Here is a 19816-nt window from a genome sequence, read left to right on the forward strand (position 1 = left end):
ACCAAACACTTATTTACGGACTTTTTCTGCTAAGTTTCCATTTGTTTAATGTTGTTAACCTACATGAACTTTTATGAATTAGGGTCTTCTTGCTGATTTGTATCTCCTCAGACCACTTCCCCTCCTGGATTCTCTACATCCTCCAGAACTCTTCTTTGAGGTTCCACCAAAGAATCTCCATCACTTATGGTGAAATATCTGCTCAGCATCTACAACTGGACCTGGAGAGCTGCAGCATGGGACTCAGCTGCTTCAAGTCCTGGAAACACGACAGTACGGGCCACAAAGGTAAGAACCAGATGATTACAGCTGAGTGTGTTTGTCGTGTGAGCTGCCCTTGAGTGACACCTGTAAAATGCTGAGCTGTTTTTTTTTTTTTTTTTTTGAGGTAGTGTGTATGCTCACATGTCTTCATGAATTTAATGTGACATTGAGGAGGACAGAAAGCAGAGCATGATGGGAAACAGAGAGAAAAGGACAATGTGTTAATGAGTCTGTATAGCATTTAGCTTCTCTGTTATATCATTACAACCATCTCCTAGGTTTCCAGGGAATGGTCTGAAGAAGAGAAAATATCCAGTAAGCAGCAGTTGTCTGGACCAGAATGTCTTGTTGATGTCAGAGGTCAGAGGAGAATGGGCAGACTGGTTGGAGATGATAGAAAGATAACAGGAAGTTAAATCAGATAAAAGGGGTCCAGTAGAGTGGACGATGGGTGTACATGATGTATGTATCTGTTACCATTTATACCAGGGAGTCTTGTTTCCACATCAACAGACCAGCACAAGGTTAGATGTCAGTGTAAATTACTAAAAGAATCCAATTCAATGAAAGTCCACTGCTACAGTAAATAATCAGAATCTCAGATCTGACTTAAACATGTAAGATTGTTCTTATCTGCTCAGATAGCATAACAATAACCAGAGAGGTAATGTTGCTAACAAGATTTTAAAAAACAGTATCGTTATGACTGCTGCTCAATATGCTTTAATGTCACTGTGTTAAAAAAAACAAGGATTTCCCAAAGATGTGACTGAGGAGAAGGAGTTAAAGTAGAAGCAAATTATTGTTTCTCAGCATAGAAAACATCAAACCTTTTCTAAACATTGTGTATAAGTGTATGTAGCGACAGCAGAAAGTAAAAATGTGAGATGAGTCCCTTCATCTTTGCTGCTCCAGTCACTGTTGTCTTCTGTTTATATTAAATATTTACATTTTCTTCTTCTTCTTCTTCTTTATTTATTTATTTTTTTAAACCGTGTTTAAGTGTCTGAACTCACTGGAGTTGCTCTGTTCTTTATCAGGAAAATACAGACACCATGCAGCCAGTGGGATTTACCTTTTCAGTTACTGGTCAGACATATGGTCAGGTCCATTAAAAGTAGTAATATATAACTATGACATTTTCCAAATGATTTTGGCAGATTGCTGATAGAACATGAGTCTCCCTGATATGAGCAGATTTTTTTTGTCCTCTGGTAGTAGTTTGGTGACAGAAGCAGATATGAAATATAATCATTTACTGTACACTAATTGGGCCCAATGAGAAGAATAAAAAATGTTCAAGCTTTTAGAAAACATTTGACTGATGTTAATCTGATATGATGATAAAGTCCTTACAGAGAAGATGTGATTAAATGTGAAGATCATCAATGGCTGAAGCAGGTCTTGTTGTTTGAGCTGAACCAGTTGTCTTAAAACAGCCCTGGTTGTGTATCTGTAGGTAACCGAGACGTGCTGGCCAGCCCCGGCTCCTATTTCTTCCTGTCCAACAGCGCCGGTCAGGGTGACGAGTGGTTGAAGAGTCTCAATAAAGGAGTCTGGATCCCTTTCACAGGTGCGCACACACACACACACACACATGGTAAATGGTCTGTACTTATATGGCACTTTTACCCAAAGCGCCTAACATATACGTCACATTGACCATTCACACACACACACATACACACACACATTCACATATTCAAGGCAGAAACTGCCATGCAAGGCGCTCACCAGGAGCCATCAGGAGCAACTAGGGGTTTGGTGTCTTGCTCAGGGACAGGCTGAGGATTGAACCAGCTGGGATTGAACCAGCAACCCTTGGGCTACAGGACAACCACTCTACCCACAGAACCATGCCGCCCCACATACTCATTCAACTTATCTATGTACAACAGGTTTTCATATTGGCACAATACATCTCTTTCTCCTTAACCTCCACAACCCAATATCTAACTCTGCCCCTGTTCTAAACCTAATTCTAACCCTTTAAGTGGTGTATACTTTAGATAAATATATTTCCAAACACAACAATGTAAGCTGGTGGTGGGTTTATTGAAAACTTAAAAAAATGAAGTTTTTATGGGTATGATGCAGCCACTGCCCACTGAGAGATACTACACTTAGCAGCCACTGGTTGTAGCCATAGTCTATGGTTGGTTGCAGCCATAGACAGAGCACCTGTGTCAATGGTTGCTAATGTAACAGAGCAGATTTCTGGACTGTGTGTGAGTGATTCAAATGAGACACACACAACAGAGTTTGCTTGTGAATGTTGCTATGATAACAGGGCCTTTCTTTGCCAGCCAAGCAGCAACCTCTGCTGGTAAAATGTGAAGCCTATGTGGAAGTGCAAAAAATTGCAGTTCACCCCTCATCCGCAAGGGACTGGTTCCAAAATGGAGTCAACCCCCATAGACTCCCCTGTTAAAAATGCCAACTTCACAGCAGAAATAAACATGTTTAAAGCCTGCTACAAAAATCCATTTTAGGATTAATAGGTCAAATTTACCTTCGTGATAACTGTTTGGATGTTATTTAATCTTGACATTCAGCATAATTAGGGGCGTGTCCTATTGATTGGCAGGCATCCAATATCCGCGGCAAGAAGGGAGAGTGCAGCACAATCGCGGTTTTTAGTCGGCTAATAGTGCGCCTTAGCTTTAACCCGCCCACCTCCGTTAGCTGGTTATTTACTGTTAGCTCCAGGTTAGCTCAGTTAGCTCTTGGCTACAGGCAGTTTGGAGTTTGATGGGTGTCAATCATCCACCCCCACCTTCACAGTCCCCCTCTCAGCTCCACCTCTTCGCCCATCTTTGGATTTTCCAGGAATGACAACACGTGTGACACTGCCAAGATGGCAATGGTGGGAACCGCCCAATGAGATTCAACTCAGCTTTTCAGAAACCTGATGTCACGGAGGCTCCGTCCATCTTTTTTTATACAGTCTATGCTGCCAGCATAGTCAAAGATGAACACGAACGCTTTCAGCTGATTTCTGTTATCATTTACATCTATTCTGAGCAGAAAATAATTTTGCACACTGAATAACTTAATCTAAGCAAACAAAGATTCTTATTAATCTTCTCCCGTGTTCTCTCTGCTTGCTGTCACTAGTGATGTGCGGATCGATACAAAATATCGATACTACCAGCTAATGCCAGCTTTTTATGTTCTAGAATCGATTTTCATGTTAGAATATCGATATTATACTGATTTGGGATAAAAATGCAGTCTATCACGAACTGGAATACAGTGGAAATGTCAGGAACTACTTTTTCTTCCACCTGTCAAAGTCATATGTGAGACGGCCCATCTTATCGATGTAGCAGTGTTGGAATTGCTGGTGTATGAATGTGGATTTAAATGGTCGGAGAGGCCGTAGGCACGAATTATGGCAGCCTCATTTACGTCAGTCTGCCCCAGGGCAGCTGTGGCTACACATGTAGCTACCATCACCAGGTATGAGTGAGGAGTGAATTAATAATGGATAAAATGTAAAGCGTTTGGGTGCCTAGAAAACCGCTATCCATTAGCAGTGCAGCAGCATATCTCTCAGCACCACGTGTGGAGCAACAACGATGCAATATATGATGTGTGTGGGAAGACATAGAGGTGTTGTAGCAACCCCACAATCCTCGTAAAAAATCTGAAAGTCAGCCATAACACAGTAAATGATTAACTTATGACGAAGAAGTGGAGGAAATTAGTCCTGCAAGGACAGGACAGTCACTCTTGGAGCTGCAGGCAGGTACTAACCACTATTCAGAGGGAGAAAATGTGGAGCTGTGGACTACTGATGCTAAATTTAGTGAAAGTGATTTTCATCTGTCTGCTAGGTTCTGTCTTCCGAGTATCTTTTATGTCAAGTTAAAAACACACCTCACCTCCTGACTTGAGAGAAAGAAATCTGAGAAAAAAAAAGTATGGAAGTGAATGGAGCCAGGAGTGAGGGCACTCTGTGTTCTGAGGAAATTTGAGAGAAAACTATAAGGTGCGTTACAATGTGCGTTACATGACCATCTCATGTCAAGTGAAAAGCAGGGAAAATACCAACGTTTTGACTTATAATTTTGTGTATGTACAGAAGAAACTGTGGGTGGGAAAGAAATTTGTTTGAGAAAATTTCAGAATAATTTTAAGGGGCGGAGACTGATGTCACATCAGAGTTGGGAGGTTCTGAGGGCAATTTCTCAAATTTCATGAAACTTCAACTGTGATTGTTAAAAAATGTAAAAGATTTCAAGGTGCCATTTGGAATAGAAAAACTTTTATTTTAACAACCTGTTTAAACTTTTTTCCTTTTCTTAAAAATCGAGACACTTCGATGGTAAAGAATAAAATTACAAAATGAACACAAAGCAATTGCAATATGTACTCTAATGCTTACATAATTGGTACCCATTTAAAACCAGACATCTTAAATCCTAATACTTGACAGAACAGGCCTGTTTGTGATTGGTGGAGCTTCTCTGCCTCCTGCAGGAGTTTTTGGTCAACGTCTTGAGGAAACTGTGCTATATGAGCGACGTTATGGGATGCATTTGGTTCCTCTGGTGGTGGAGCAGTGTGTGAACTTCATCAGGGAACGTGGTCTGCATGAGGTGGGCTTGTTTCGCCAGTCTGGACAGACCAGTTTGGTCAAAGAGCTGCAGGAAGCTTTCGATTCGGGAGAGAGACCGACCTTTGACAGGTATAATTCTTCTTTTGTCTTCTGTTAAGTTTTCTAGTGAAATTTTCTTACAGAATTTGGTTTACTGTGTGTGTTTTTATTGCAGCAGCACTGATGTTCATACAGTGGCATCTCTGCTGAAACTTTACCTCAGACAGCTGCCAGAGCCTCTGGTTCCTTACAGCCGATACCAGGACTTCCTGGTCTGTGCTCAGAAGCTGTCGAGGGACCGCACACTGGTAACTGCAGCTCTGCACACCATACTATCAAACCCTGTTAAAAACACAGAAACACTAGACTTCTCCTTCCTCACATTATTCCACTCCTCTTCCTCTGTCAGGGTCTGGGGGAATTGAGGAATCTTCTTCATGAGTTACCAGTTGCAAATTTCAACCTGCTAAACTTTATCTGCCAGTAAGACTTCTGATTGTTGCTGCACCTTTCACTGCACTGAAGGATGATAGAGTTTATATTTACGGTTTTCATAATTAGCAGAAGTATGTGTGTTTTCAGATTTCTGAATGAAGTCCAGAGTTACTCCAGTAGTAACAAGATGAGTGTCCAGAACTTGGCCACTGTGTTTGGACCAAACATCCTCCGAGCCAAAGCTGAAGACCCACAAAGCATCATGGGAGGTAGGAAAGCATTCCGCTGAAAAAAAGAAAAAAAAAAAGTAGTTCCCCGACCATCCTCTCCAGCACACACTGGTCATACAGCAGAGCTCCTCCTCTAACAGACTGAGACACTCCGCTGTCGTATGGACAGAAATCTTTCCTGCCACATTTCATCACTCTGTTCTATAAGTCAGTTGTGGCAGACAGGGAAGACCTGCTTACAACAAGTTGATTATGCATCTATCTATCTATCTATCTATCTATCTATCTATCTATCTATCTATCTATCTATCTATCTATCTATCTATCTATCTATCTATCTATGATTACATAGAATAGAATAGAAATACTTTATTAATCCCTTTGGAGAGTCTTAGAACCACTGCAGTTGGATGTCATAATCCTTTATAAACTGGCACTTTTGGTCAGACACAGTAAATTATATCATTGTTTATAGAGGTGCTGCTTTAATGCCCTTCATTTACCAGCAACTTATCTTATTTGGGAGTTCTGCGTCATCACATTTGATAGACGCCCAATTCAGTCTGGCAGGGTTTTCTACTCTCTTCTGCTAAGCATCTAATTTGAGCTAAATTTCTGATCAGCATGGGGCTAAGCATGTGGTCATCTCCTCGCTTTGAGTGTGATCACAACCAAACCTTGTTCGTGCCCATTCTCTAAGGTCATCTATGCTCCTTCCCCAACTTCCTACATGCAGTTCTGGTGGATATCACAACACAACCTCCAACCTTCCAACTTTTATTTGTGTCTTACACTTCAGCTCTCTTTGTTTCCTCAAAGGGCCGGGTCTCTCAGGGCCTGATTTGTGTTTACAACATATCTGCTATCACACTGTAAGGAGGTTTTGTGGCTCTGATATGAACTTATGATCTTTTATAGCTCTGCAGCTGGGTGTAGGAAAGCCAACTACTGTCCTGATTAAAGGCTCTAGGGTTTTTTCACTATACTCACACAGAAATGTCATCCTAGTTCTTTTGGGTTTTCCTTTCAGTTATTCAGAATATTACGCTACACAACCATGATGAAAATGATATAAAATTGAGTTTGTGTATTAACATCTTTATGCAAATTATGTTTTCCTTTTAAAAAAATCAAATCAAGATATCTTGACATTTAACTTGCACTTAGGAAAGCTCCAAGTGGCTGCTCAGCTCTCTTATACCTTGGACAGGCTCTGATGACAAACCTCACTCATCTATTAATAGCAGCCCTCACATCTTTCTCTCAGGACTTTAATCTGCTGCAGTCTGCTCATATATTCTGTTTGGAAAACATTCAGCTGAATTCTCTATACAATAAGAATTAAGTACTTCAATGAATCCATCCATCCATCCATCCATCCATCCATCCATCCATCCATCCATCCATCCACCCACCCATCCATCCATCCATCCACCCATCCATCCATCCACCCATCCATCCATCTCTGCATTTAGCATTCTAAAGCATTCCCTCTTCTTTTAACATCTGTCTGTAAACATCTGAAGAATCAGTTGCTAGAGTTTCATGAGAAGAATGTTGTTCCATTCTGGTCTGAGGCAGGATTCTAGCAGCTCAACAAACCTGGACCTTCGTTGTTGGATTGTTGCTTTCATGATGCTCCAAATTATATTATACACTGTACACAGTGGGATCTTCAAAGTCTTTACAATTTCACATTGAAGATCATTTTCTGAAATTTCTCCACAAATTTTATGCCTAGTTTGTCTCAGATTGGTGAACCTCTGTCCATATTTAGTTTTTTTTTTTTTTTTTTTAACTTGTCCTTTCCAGAATCGTCAGAATGATGGTCTGACTGCTGTGTTGTGCTGAACAAATTTGCTTTGCCAAGGGAGTTTTATGGGTATACGGTTCTTCTCAATAATTAGATTTTCTTTTTTTTTTTCTCTTTTTTTTTTTTTACATCTTATCTATTTATTTTGAATTAAGGAATTTATGTAAACTTGCCGGACCTGACCAGAGGGGACAGAAAAAAAGAATAGTGAACGTAAGTAAAAAGGAAGGTAGAAAAAAGAAAGAGAACACAAATATACAACAGATAGAAAGCAACGACCCTTCAATCCAACTTCACACCAGACCAACTGCTACACTTGTACAGAAACACAGCAGAAAATTTCCTACAGCTTTTACAAGAAAACAAAGCTGAACATCACCAGCAGTTCCCAAAAAGAAAATAACCAAAACAACAAAAAATAAATTAACAAAAAAAAGTGTATCACAACAACAAAAGTACCAGAAACACATACACAAAAAGCCTGAACAAAAGTAGCTCTTAGCGTATAAACCCACAGCACAACTCATATGAGGAATGAGGAGTGATCAGAAATCAGTGTGATCATGCAAATGTGACCACGCCTCTACTGAGACTAGAGGCAGAATAGGGCGGACCACAGGCCCCAGCCAGAGCCCCCTGCAGCCACGGGTCACCAACCCCACCGGGCACCGGTCATCCAGGGTGGCCAGAGTGCAGGGCCTCAAGAGCCTGCACCACACCCAAGAGGACCAGGCCCCCCCAGATGACCACCTGGCGTGGACCAGCACTCACACCAATGTTCCAGCCGCACACCCCAAGAACCAGGGCACCATCGACAACTCCCCCCTTTCTCCCCTTATCCACCTCCACCCACCCTCCCTTCTCCACCCACCCACCTACCCCATCTATCCAACCTGTAATCTCTCACTCACAACCTCCAATGCACCATACCCACGAATACTCATTCTCACACACCCACATCACACTTAACCCTCCGACTATGCCCTGAGGGAGACAACCCCAGTGGACCAGAGGATAGCAAGCCTGTAAAAACTGAGGGACAGTAAACAAGGACATGGTTCTTGGGGCTCGCTGTCCTCTGGTCCACAGTCACTGAGTTGTCCAGTGGGTTTATATACTAAGAGATAATTCTTCTTTTTTTTCCTGTGAGTTAGTATCTGGTCGCTGTTATGCTACTTTCATGATATGTCTTTTTGATTTGGTTATTATTTAAAAACTCTTAATCTTAATTGGTTTTTTTTTTTTTTTTTGTTTGTTTTTTTGTTTGTTTTGTTTTGTTTTTTGTGAAAGTTGTAGGAAATTTTCTGGTGTGTTCATGTACAGGTATAACAGTTTGTTGTCTGGTGATGGTGTGGATTGAAGGGTCGTTTCCTTCTGTCTGTGATGTTTTTGTCTTCTTCCATCTTTCCCTTTTGCATCTTTTTGCTGTTTTCCATCTTTTTCTGTCCCCTCCGGTCAGGTCCAGCAAGATTACAAAGATTCCGTGATTCAAAGTAAATAAATAAATAAATGAATCAGATTATCAAGAGGAGCCTTACCTATAGGCCTCCCCTTGGCAGAGCAAATTTGTTCAGCACAATACAGCAACCAGATTATCATTTTGCTTGCTATGATACTGGACAGGACAGGTTAAAAAAAAATAAATAAATAAGAGAGGGGGCCACCCCTGGGCACCATAGCCCAGAATCCCCACCCAGCCCACCCTAGAACAGCCTGGCTAACCAGCTCAGAACCGACACCCACTGACCCAGGCCCCACCAGTGGCCATACTCCACCGCCATTAGGTGGCCCCAACCACAGATCCCCCACAGTCCCAGACAGGGTCAGACACAGAGCCCCCTGAATAGCGGAGCAGCTCAGATCCCCACCACAGGAAACCACCAAGGACCCACAGTCATCAAGCACCTCCCACCAATATCTAACCCCCAAAGCGACAAGGTCACAATCCTCCACCTACACTAAGTGATGGAGCTAATCACAGGGAACCAGAGGGAGTGAAATTTAGCTAAATGATTCTTTGAGGTGTCTCTCTACTGATGAGGTCTAGTAAGAGTTTCCTTAACTGTTAAATACACAGATTATCTTTGGTTTTCCAGTTCATGAGGATAGTTTTCTTTGTGATGCATAAGACTGGGAGGTTCATGCGTGCAGAGTTATTTACCATATTAATGTCACCCAAGTCACCTAGTAGGCACAGTATAGGGATTGTAGAAATATTACATTTAAGTCATGTTGACATGTCTTCACATACCTGAAGCCAGAACCTCTGGACAGTTATGCAGGACCACAACGCATGGAAGGTGTTGTCAATGGTGTTGTCAGTGCAATATGAGTATATATTTGATCTTTGCAAACCCATCCTGAACATCCTTTGTTCTGTATAACGAGTTCTATGAAGAATTTTGAGTTGTATTATTTGCATATTTGAATTCTTAGTCATTTTAGAGGTGTTTAAACATATTTTTGACCATTCATTTTGATTAAAGTTACTGGATAAGTCAGCCTTTCATTTTGAAGTTAGAAGAGAGATTGAATCATCTATCTCAGATAATATTCTATATATTTTGAGATTCAAGAATTGTGTCATCCTGATAGGTAGATGCAAGTTTAATTGGTTGATGGTATTCTTTTACATCTAATAGATTTAAGTTGGTGGTATTCTGAAAAACTTAGTGCTGCTGCTTCCATATTGTGAAGTGAGAAATCAAATGGCAAGACGTTTCCAATTTCTATTAGATGTTCTGTTAAATCATCTTTTTGTTATCCAGGATGTCAGGGTTGTTCCAGATGTGTGTAAGCTTATATGGAATAAGTGAAGTACTTTTAGAAAGTCCCAACAAGTCATTAAATAGGAACTAATGATAATGCGTTTGAAACACTTATGTGGTTTGATGTTTTGGGCTGATAAATGATAGGTCAGAGATAACTAGATCCTCACACAATGCTTGCTCTACATCTAACCATGGTTCATCTAGACCGCTAGATTTAAGCCATTTAGAGATAAATTGCAGCTTGTTAGCTAAGAAATAGTGATTAAAGTTGTTTATATCTGAGAGACTCTGCCTCTCTGAAATGCTCCTTTTATATCCAGTCATGTCACTGACCTGTTGCCAATTAACCTAATTAATTGTCAAATGGTCCTCCAGTTGTTTATAATTTAATCAGTTACTTTTCTAGTCTTTTGTTGCCCCTAATCCACCAATTTTAGGATTGGGATTTTACATTATGACTGATTAAATATTATTTTATTTTACATTAAGACTAATTAATTTAGGAACACTGGCTGGATTTAATAACACCAGAATAGTCAAAAAGTATGTTTAAAGATTTGATGATGCTACCGAAAGCTGGTGAAATGTGTTAATTATGTGATTTGTTTTGCAGGTGCAGCACTGGTCCAGATGCTGATGTTAGAGCTGATAAGAGAACATGAGCCTCTTTTCTCCAGAGTCCCTCCGGCTGACTCTGCACGTTCACTGGGAGGTTCACATGCATCGCTGAGTGCTCTGAAGCCACATCATATCCAGCCGGCGCCATGCATTCGCCACCTGTCTCTGCCAATCATTGCAGACTGCTCCAGTGACTCCGACCAGCCTGTTACACATGTGGACAACTGGTAAACTAATCTGTTCCACTACCAACAGACTTACATGGATCAGTCTTGTTTTCTCTGAGCGTTTCACCTGTTTTAGTTGAGAAAAGGTCTGTTGTACAACTGGAATGGCTTCATTTCAGTCCAAACCTCAGAACCTAACCTGAAAGCAGAACCAAACTTGGACTCCTCAGCAGACCTTCTGTAATAAAACAAACAAGTAAAATAAGGAAATCTGACTTTGTTATCTTCCTGTAGTCCAGTGGTTCCCGAACTTTTTCTGCAGGGTCCCCGTTTCATCGACAATAATGTCAAGCCCCCCCGCAAATTGTTTGCCGATTGGTACTTTCACAAATTTGTCTATGTTTTGCTAGCAGTGCAAAAACCATAAGTTTTATTTAGCCTAGCTACGCCACCCCTATCATAACTCTGCCCTAGGAGCTGTGTTGTTGGCGGCTTTATGCCCCTAGTAGGGTCACCCATGGCAAACAGGTCTCTAGGGGAGGGATCAGATAAAGCGCGGCTCAGTATAACCCTATGATGAGTCAAAACAGTGGATCCAGATTTCCCTTGCCTGGATATGGTTCACCAGGGCCCCCCTCTGGACCCAGGCCTGGAGGTGCTGGAGTTCCTCTATTGTTGAGGCAGCCAACCGGAGTTGTGGCCGTAAGGACATCGATGTCTGTCATGGCAGAAATCCCCAAACTTGTTGGTGGACAGCAGCAGTAAGGGATGCTGTCAAGCTAAAGGAGTCCTATAGGGCCTTTTTGGCCTGTGGGACTCCAGGGGCAGCTGATGGGTTTCGGCAGGCTAAGTGGAACTCGGCTTTGGTGATCACAAAGGGCATGGGATACTTGGGCACTGGATAAGTTCGGAGAGGCCATAGAGAATCACTTCCAGACAGCTTTGAAAATATTCTGATCCACCATCTGATAGCTCAGGAGGGGGAAGCAGTGTACAGTGGGGTTGGGGGGCTGCTGACCTCGACTCTGGACGTTGTTGGTCGGTGGAGGGAATACTTTAAAGAACTCCTCAATCCCACCGACACGTCTTCCGAAGAGAAAGCAGAGTCGAGGGACCCTGGTGTGGGCTCTCCTATCTCTGGGGCTGAGGTCACCAAGGTGGTTAAAAATCTCCTAAGTGGCAGTGCCCCGGGGGTGGATGAGATCTGGCCGGAGTTTCTTAAGGCTCTGGATGATGTAGGACTGTCTTCACTGATACGCCTCTGTAGTATCATGTGGACATCAAGGACAGTTCCCCTGGACTGGCAGACTGGGGTGGTTGTTCCCCTCTTCAAAAAGGGGGACCAGAGGGTGTGCTCCAACTACAGGGGGATCACACTCCTCAGTCTCCCTGGTAAGGTCTATTCAGGGGTGCTGTAAAGGAGGGTCCATTGGATAGTCGGGTCTCAGATTAAGGAGGAGCAGTATGGTTTTTGTCCCAGTCGTGGAACAGTTGACCAGCTCTACACCCTCTTCAGGGTCTTGGAGGGGGCATGGGAGTTTGCTCAACCAGTCTACATGTGCTTTGAGGACTTGGAGAAGGCATTCGACCGTGTCCCCTGAGAGCTCCTGTGAGGAGTGCTCCGGGAGTTTTGGAGTGCTGGTCCCTCTTGTATGAGCCTGTATACGACCGGTGCCAGAGCTTGGTCCGCATTGCCGGCAGTAAGTTAGATTAGTTTCCAGTGAGGGTTGGACTCCTCCAAAGCTGACCCTTGTCACCGATTCTGTTCATAACCTTTATGGACAGAATTTCTAGGCGTACCCGAGGCGTTGAGGGGATCTGGTTTGGTGGCCTCAGGATTGGGTCTCTGCTCTTTGCAGATGATGTGGTTCTGTTGGCTTCATCAGACTGTGATCTTCAGCTCTCAGTGGAGTGATTCACAGCCGAGTGTGACGCGGCTGGGATGAGAATCAGCACCTACAAATCCGAGACCATGAGTGCTTTCTCCATGTTGGGAATGAGGTCCTGCCCTAAGTGAAGGAGTTCAAGTATCTTGGGGTGTTTTTCACATGTGCAGGAGATCAAAAGGCGGTTTGGTGTCGCGTCTGCAGTGATGTGGACTCTTCATCGGTCTGTCATGGCGAAGAAGGAACTGAGCCAAAAGGCAAAGCTACAGAAAAATGTAAAAAAGTAAAGCCAAATTAAAAATCAACTGTCAAAGGTACTCTTTACTCTTCAGAGTGATCATGATAATAATGATAGATAATTATCACATGCCTGCTGACTGATCTGGTTTAAATGTTATCAGCCCATTAAATGGACTTTATCTCCTCTGGATATGGTCAGGAGGTAAATCTGTGTTTGGATGTAAAAGGGAAGGTTATTGTACCATATTTAGGAAGTTGTAAATGTTTAAGGATTTATATTTAGCTCACTCTGTTTCCAGCCCTGGTTTGGTTGGGTTTAGGTTTACCTTTGTTTGGTTAAAGAGAGAAAAACACTTTGTTGTGGTAAGACTGTGTTTAGAGCAGATGTTGTGCCTGTCACATCTCATCAGAAATTTTGTTAACTAAGGGTGGTTTTCCACATGATCTGAGTTGAATTCTGTCATGAAAACCACTCTCCATCATCAGACCTGTCTTTCAGACGGCTGCTGCTATCAGAAGTATTTCCAGACATAGAAAATGGTATTCCAGCATTAATAACCTCAGAAAATTAACCTCCTTTTCTTGATTTTGTGTAGCTCTATATTTTCTGCTGCTCCTGCCAAATCAGACTTGTCCTCTGGTCAAAAGATACATCTTGGCCATCGCTACACCTCCTCCCACCCAGAGAACTGCTTCTACCCCCCACCCTCCTCCAGCCAGTCCGTCCAGCACCACTCTGACAGACACAATGCAGATTATTACCAACATCACGCCAGCCACGGAGCATCTACTGCAAACGCTCCAGCTACCACAGCTGACCAGCAGCAATCCGATGGCTCAAAGCCAGCCATGGTTGTGGGTTGGGCTGAAGCTTGGCCGGGACCAGAGGAAGGAGCCTCAGCTTTCTGGAGCTCTGGCGGTGCCGTGGAGAAAGGTGTTGTACCAGAGACAGCCAGCAGGGGCAGCAGTGAGGCTCCAGAGGACAGCACCCCTTCTGCCTACGACAACCTTGACAGAGCATCTGTGTGTCAGACTATGGAGAACGAAGAAGCTTTTGAAGCTGACTCTCCAAGAAGCAATGCTGGGCCCTGTGAAGCAGAGAAGGAGCAGGAGGAGGCGGGGCAGACACGGCACTCTTCTTCCTCATGGTCTTCCTGTGAGGGTCTACCACTAGATGACAGCCACATTGATGATGATGATGATGATGGGACAGTTCTTCCTGATGTGTCACCAAAGAGAGCCGAAAGGCTACTTTCAAGTCAAAAAGCAGAAGAAGAAAAATGCAACACAGACAATCCAGAGGATGACAACAAAATCCATGATGATGATGATGATAGTGATGATGATGATGATTCAAACCATCCAAACTCTCCAGCCTCATGCTCGGTACCAAGTGACAGTCCTCTCAGCACAGGCAGCTCAGAGGTCTTCCTCCCCTCTGGACCTCCAAACCCTCAGGGGCCAGAGCCTCAGTTTGAAGCCAGGGACTCTGAATCCCTGGTGTCCAAGCTGCAGCAGCAGATGGCCCAGCAGAGAGCCGAGTACCAGACCAGGATACAAAGGTGAGACACAAGACTAATGATCATATTCAGAAGACTGAATATATTTTATTTTCCCCTGTTGCGACCTAGAAAAACCCGTTCATGCTTTAATTAGTTTTAGACTTGGTTATCATAATGTATATTGTTTTTGTGTGCCAGATCTTGTCTGAAATGCTGCAGCCCATTTTTTAATAAGCACATGCAGGGTTGACCCGATCACCCCAATGCTTTTATCTTTGCACTGGCACCCAGTTAATTCAGTTTAAGACTATTGTTTTTAAAGCCATCTTTTCACTCAGAAATTCTTATTCAAAAATATGTGAAGGCACCAAAGTTGTCAGATCAATGAACCTTAGAAGTACCAATGTCTAGCTATAAACAGCACAGTGATCACTCGCTACTGTTGTTGCTCTTTGGATATGGAACAGGTTCATGGGGTGCCAAGTGTAAACATTTTGTTTAAAATTTATAGCTGACAAATTTACATGAGTTATCTAATTTTCCCTTCATTAAACATTACTTTTAACCACATATAGATAGGTCGGTGGAGGAGTTTGCACATCCTGACGATCCTAGAAGCTATGTTGTCATGGGCTATATGCCCCTGATAGGGTCAGCCATGGCAAACAGGTCTCTAGGGGAGGGACCGGACAAAGCATGGCTCAGTAGACCTCTATAATGAGTAAAAAAGGGGAATCCAGGTTTCCCTTGCCAGTATGTGGGTCACTGGAGCCCCCCTCTGGATCCAGGCCTGAAGGTTGGGCACAGAGGTGAGCGCCTGGTGGCCGGGTCTTTGCTCATGGGGCCCAGTCGGGCTCAGCTCAAAAGGGTGACATGGGCCCCCCTCACCACCAGCAGGAGGGGCCATAGGTGTTGGGTGCAGTGTGAGCTGGGTGGCGGTCAAAGGCAAGTACCCTGGTGGTCTGATCCTTAGCTGCAAAAGCTAGTTCTTGGGAAGTGGAAAGTCACCTCTCTGGCAGGAAATGAGCCTGAGCTGGTGCACGAGGTTGAGTGGTTCTAGCTAGATACAATTGGACTCACTTCGATGCATGGCTTGGGCACTGGAACCACTGTCTTCGAAAAGGGCTGGAGTCTCTTCCATTCTGGAGATGCTCCTGGTGAGAGGCGCCGAGCAGGTGTGGGCATGCTCATTGCCCCTTGACTTGGTACCTATACTGTACAGTGGATGAGAGGGTAGCCTCCCTCCGCCTTCGGGTGGGGGAACAGGTCCTGACTGTAGTTTGTGCTTTTGCATTGCACAACAGTTCAGAGTACCCACCCTTTTTGGAGTCATTGGATGGGTTGTTGGAGAGCACTCCTTCCGGGGACTCCTTCGTTCTGCTGGGGGACCTTTAATGCTCACATGGGCAATAACAGTAAGACCTGGAGGGGTGTGATAGGGAGGACTGGCCCCTCTGATCTGAGTGGTGTTTTGTTATTGGACTTCTGTGCTCGTCATGGATTGTCCATAACAAAACAGCCAATGAAGAACGAAGTGTTGTATCCAGATGGGATGTGGGTCATTCTGGGTGGCGTTGCAACCTCCAAGAGGAGGCATGTCACCTCCGATACGCATGCACCACTAGTACTACAAGTCCCTCAATGCACTTCAAAGGCACGTCAATCAAAAGTCTGTGGCAAAAGTCTTCACAGTTCTTACATAAACTGAGCGCCCTGGGACGGGGTTGGATATTTGCTGTTACAAATACAGGAGGAAAATGATGCAGGTGAAACAGTGGAATGAAAATGATTTCCATCACCACAGGTACCATACATATATATATATATATATATATATATATATATATATATACACACTACCGTTCAAAAGTTTGGGGTCACTTTGCCATGGGATTCAATAGGGAAGTGACCCCAAACTTTTGAACGGTAGTGTATATATATATATATATCTGACATATATATATGTCAGAGGGATAGGAGGACACATAAACCTGAAAATCTTTTTCAAGTTTACTTTACAGTGTCCCACAACACCCCAGGACAATTCTCCAAACATCGTTGACCATAATCGTTGATCATCGTGAACCACAAAGTGTCCGCCATCCTGCTGGTTTCTTCTACTTACCTGCATAGAGCCTAAAGGGAATGGGAACCGACATCACTGTGCAGTGCTTTCTAGAGCATAAACAATATGCTGGCGCCATTTTCTGAAGCCACAGAGAAAAATCTGATCATTGCAGATTGATAAGTATTTAAACAACCATAATATTGAAAGTTCCAGAGACAAAGAGATGCTATACGGATAAGATCTTGAGCATCGATTGGAGATAATGATCCATATGAATAGTCAGCTAAAGAGAGAACCTGAGACCCGGACGCCATCCCGCCTCTAACGTTTCCTGACATTTTTATGCATTTGGTCTGTGGTGCGAGCACCTTTTCTGAGGCTTAGTTTAGAAATTTTAAGTCTGTGGAGGCTCATGTACAGTTTACAAACCCTCTATTTGTCAGACTCCCTGATCAAATATGGCCTATAAAACACCTTTATATAGATAATTAGGAGAACATGTCAGGAATATTTCAAAGACACTGATAAAAACAACTCTAAAATAGTCTTTTGTTCTGGCTGGTTTACATCCAGTTTCTCAGAATAGCTCAGTTGGGTGCTGTTTGGGTCCCATTCATTAATCACACAATGTTTGAACTAGCCTTCCTTAGCCCGCTCTAGAAAGCTCTACTGAGCAACCACTATGAAACATAAGACAGAGGCAGCAGGGGTGTGAAATTAAAACACACATTGGGCCAAAATTTTTAAAATGTGTTCAGGTTAAGGGCCAGACTGGTCTAGTGTTTGCTGAAAAATGAGTAAATTAGGAACATTATTTTACACTTTGAACCAAGACCTAACACAGCCTACGAGTCATTTATTTACTGAGTAATGTGTTTTATAGGCAATGACTCATAGGCTGTGTTAGATCTTGGTTCAAAGTGTGCAATAATGTACTTTTTGACTCAGTCCAACGGAAAGTTTAGTTTGACACCCCTGCTCTAAAAAACTCTACTTAGCAACCACTATGAAACATAAGACAGAAACAGAAGGGTGTGATTAAGCCAGTATGATTTTATTAAACAATTATGATCTAAGGAGTATGAAAAATCTGCTTTTATATATATATATATATATATTTATTTTTAAACATTTATTTTTAAATAAGAGATATTTTAACTGGTGCTATGTTAGTTGAATACAGCTGGTAAATCAGCTGATTATTTTAAAAATTACTTGAAAATGGGATAAATAAATAAAATAAAAATTAAAGGAAAGAAGCAAATCAGCATTTTATCATATATCATTTTCCATAATGGCACTCACATCTCCCTCTGACCTGAGGTGCAAAGTTGAGAGCCCTGGTTATTTGTTAAATTTAAATATTTAAAACTAAAACTAAATGTTTAAATCTAATTGTTAAATTTAAATATTGCTATGTGTTGAATGAACATAAAGATTTTATGTTAAATTTAAATATTTAATTTAAGCATAAATGCCATCTATCCATTTTCCATACTGCTTAGTCCAATTTGCGGTCACGAGAAGCTGGAACCTATCCCAGCAATTAGCAGGCAAGTAGCAGGGTACACCCTGGACAGGTCAACAGTCCATCGCATGGCCAACGTAGAGAGACAAACAACCACTCATGCTCACACTCACTCCTAGGGAGAATTTAGAATGACCAATTAACCTAACATGCATGTTATGTCACTTAAAATATATCAACTTTTTATGCCAGTAGCACTGGGATGGTTTATTCTAATTTACAATTTAATGTTATAAAACACCAGATACGTAAAAGCTGAATGATGTCCCATCATCATGCAGCCATACAGTCAGCGGATGTAAGGCTTGCTTGGAGGCTGAAGTTGTGTGTTGTGTGTGTTTGCTGCAGGTTGGAGCGATGTAACGACCTCCTGGAGCGGCAGGTCACCGTCCTCCGCCTCAGTCTGGAGCAGCAGAGGCGAAGCCAAAGTGTTGCCGAGATCAAGATCCGAAACATGGAGAGAGCCAAAGCCGATGCCGACCGCCGAAACACCACGCTCCAGAGAGAGATGGAGAAGTTCTTCCAGATGTACGGAGAGATCAGGAGCAGAGAAGAGCAGGGAGGGCGAGGGAGCATCTGAAGATGGAGAGTTGCTATTGTTGAGTCAGAGGAGTTCAGTCTGAGTCAGCAGAAATCTGTTTCCTCTTGAACTGAGTGAGATGTGTCTGATCCAGAAAACAATATAAAGAATGAAGATTTGTTTAAACCAACCAGCCTCATCAGGCTCAGGCAGATCCTGGTTTACAACGTTTGATTTTAACACTGAACATCCACATTTTCCCTCAGGGACAGTTGGAAAGGTTCATTAAACCGTAACCTGGATGTGTTGCAAAGTTTTACCAGCTGGACTAAACTGTGATGAGTTCTATGAGGTCAGAACTTCCATCCAGGACACACCAGTGCTGGAGTCACATGAGAACACTTGCTGCCTCCTTTCTTTCTCATCTACTTTATTGACCTTCTTCAATCTGTGCAGACTTGTTTGCAAGGTTTCTCCAACATGTGAGTCCAGTTTTTGGTTCTGAAACATGTTTCCTCTTGTTGTGTCTGGAACAGTCACAGATCAGTTTTATTTATTTGCAATCCAAACTTTTTGTTTTCCTGTAAACATATCTAAATAATCTGTATGTATACTGTGTAAAAAGCGCAGCGAGAGAAATCTTCGGATATCAAAAATGTCCACATTTCTTTTGCATCGCCTGATCTCAGGACCCAAATCAATGAGGATTTGGACCTCTGACTGAAACCTGAATGCAGCATTCATCCCTGTAAGGGATGTCTGTACAAAGCATCTCTCCTTCAGATCAAATGAGTTGATGATGATGATGTAACCTGGTTTACTAAGCATATTTTCCCGACTTGAGTTTTCTTATAACAGGACTGAGAAGACTAGACGCACGGCTAGAAACTTTATTTTTTCCTCCTGGAAAAAAGTTGACTTGAGCAGAAAATCCTGAAAACTGCAACTGCACAAGTGTCAGAAACCGGAAACACAGGAGTCTTATTCTCTCTGCATGTTTCTTTTTTTTTTAAACTTCTAACTCTAAAAATAATTAAGTGCTCCTGATTTTCTTGTTTATGGTGAGGCATGTCTGAAGTCTCTGGAAACTGACGAAATAAAGACAACTTGTTAAAGTGTGTGTGGAAATGTCAAGAGGTGCCAATAAAGTTTTTTAAACCAAAAACAAACA

General features: G+C 42.6%; 1 protein-coding gene across 3 annotated transcripts; it reads left to right on the plus strand.

Moving 5' to 3' along the window:
- Positions 1 to 236: 236 nt before the first annotated feature.
- On the plus strand, positions 237 to 19783 carry LOC121654987 (rho GTPase-activating protein 22-like). Of its 3 annotated transcripts, XM_042009395.1 has the most exons (9): positions 237 to 288; positions 1724 to 1837; positions 4750 to 4957; positions 5043 to 5175; positions 5277 to 5350; positions 5450 to 5571; positions 10730 to 10961; positions 13624 to 14589; positions 18474 to 19783. In XM_042009395.1, the coding sequence occupies exons 1-9, from the start codon at positions 237 to 239 to the stop codon at positions 18703 to 18705; spliced, it is 2133 nt and encodes a 710-aa protein (XP_041865329.1). In that variant the 3' UTR covers positions 18706 to 19783. The 3 variants fall into 3 exon arrangements, 2 of the variants coding, with proteins under 2 accessions (XP_041865329.1, XP_041865328.1); XR_006013057.1 differs by lacking the exons at positions 237 to 288; positions 1724 to 1837 and having other exon boundaries at positions 4609 to 4957; positions 18474 to 19127; positions 19504 to 19783; XM_042009394.1 differs by lacking the exons at positions 237 to 288; positions 1724 to 1837 and having other exon boundaries at positions 4609 to 4957; positions 5046 to 5175.
- Positions 19784 to 19816: the final 33 nt, after the last annotated feature.

The sequence above is a fragment of the Melanotaenia boesemani genome, chromosome 15 (genome assembly GCF_017639745.1).
Source record: "Melanotaenia boesemani isolate fMelBoe1 chromosome 15, fMelBoe1.pri, whole genome shotgun sequence".
Taxonomy (NCBI): Eukaryota; Metazoa; Chordata; class Actinopteri; order Atheriniformes; family Melanotaeniidae; genus Melanotaenia; species Melanotaenia boesemani.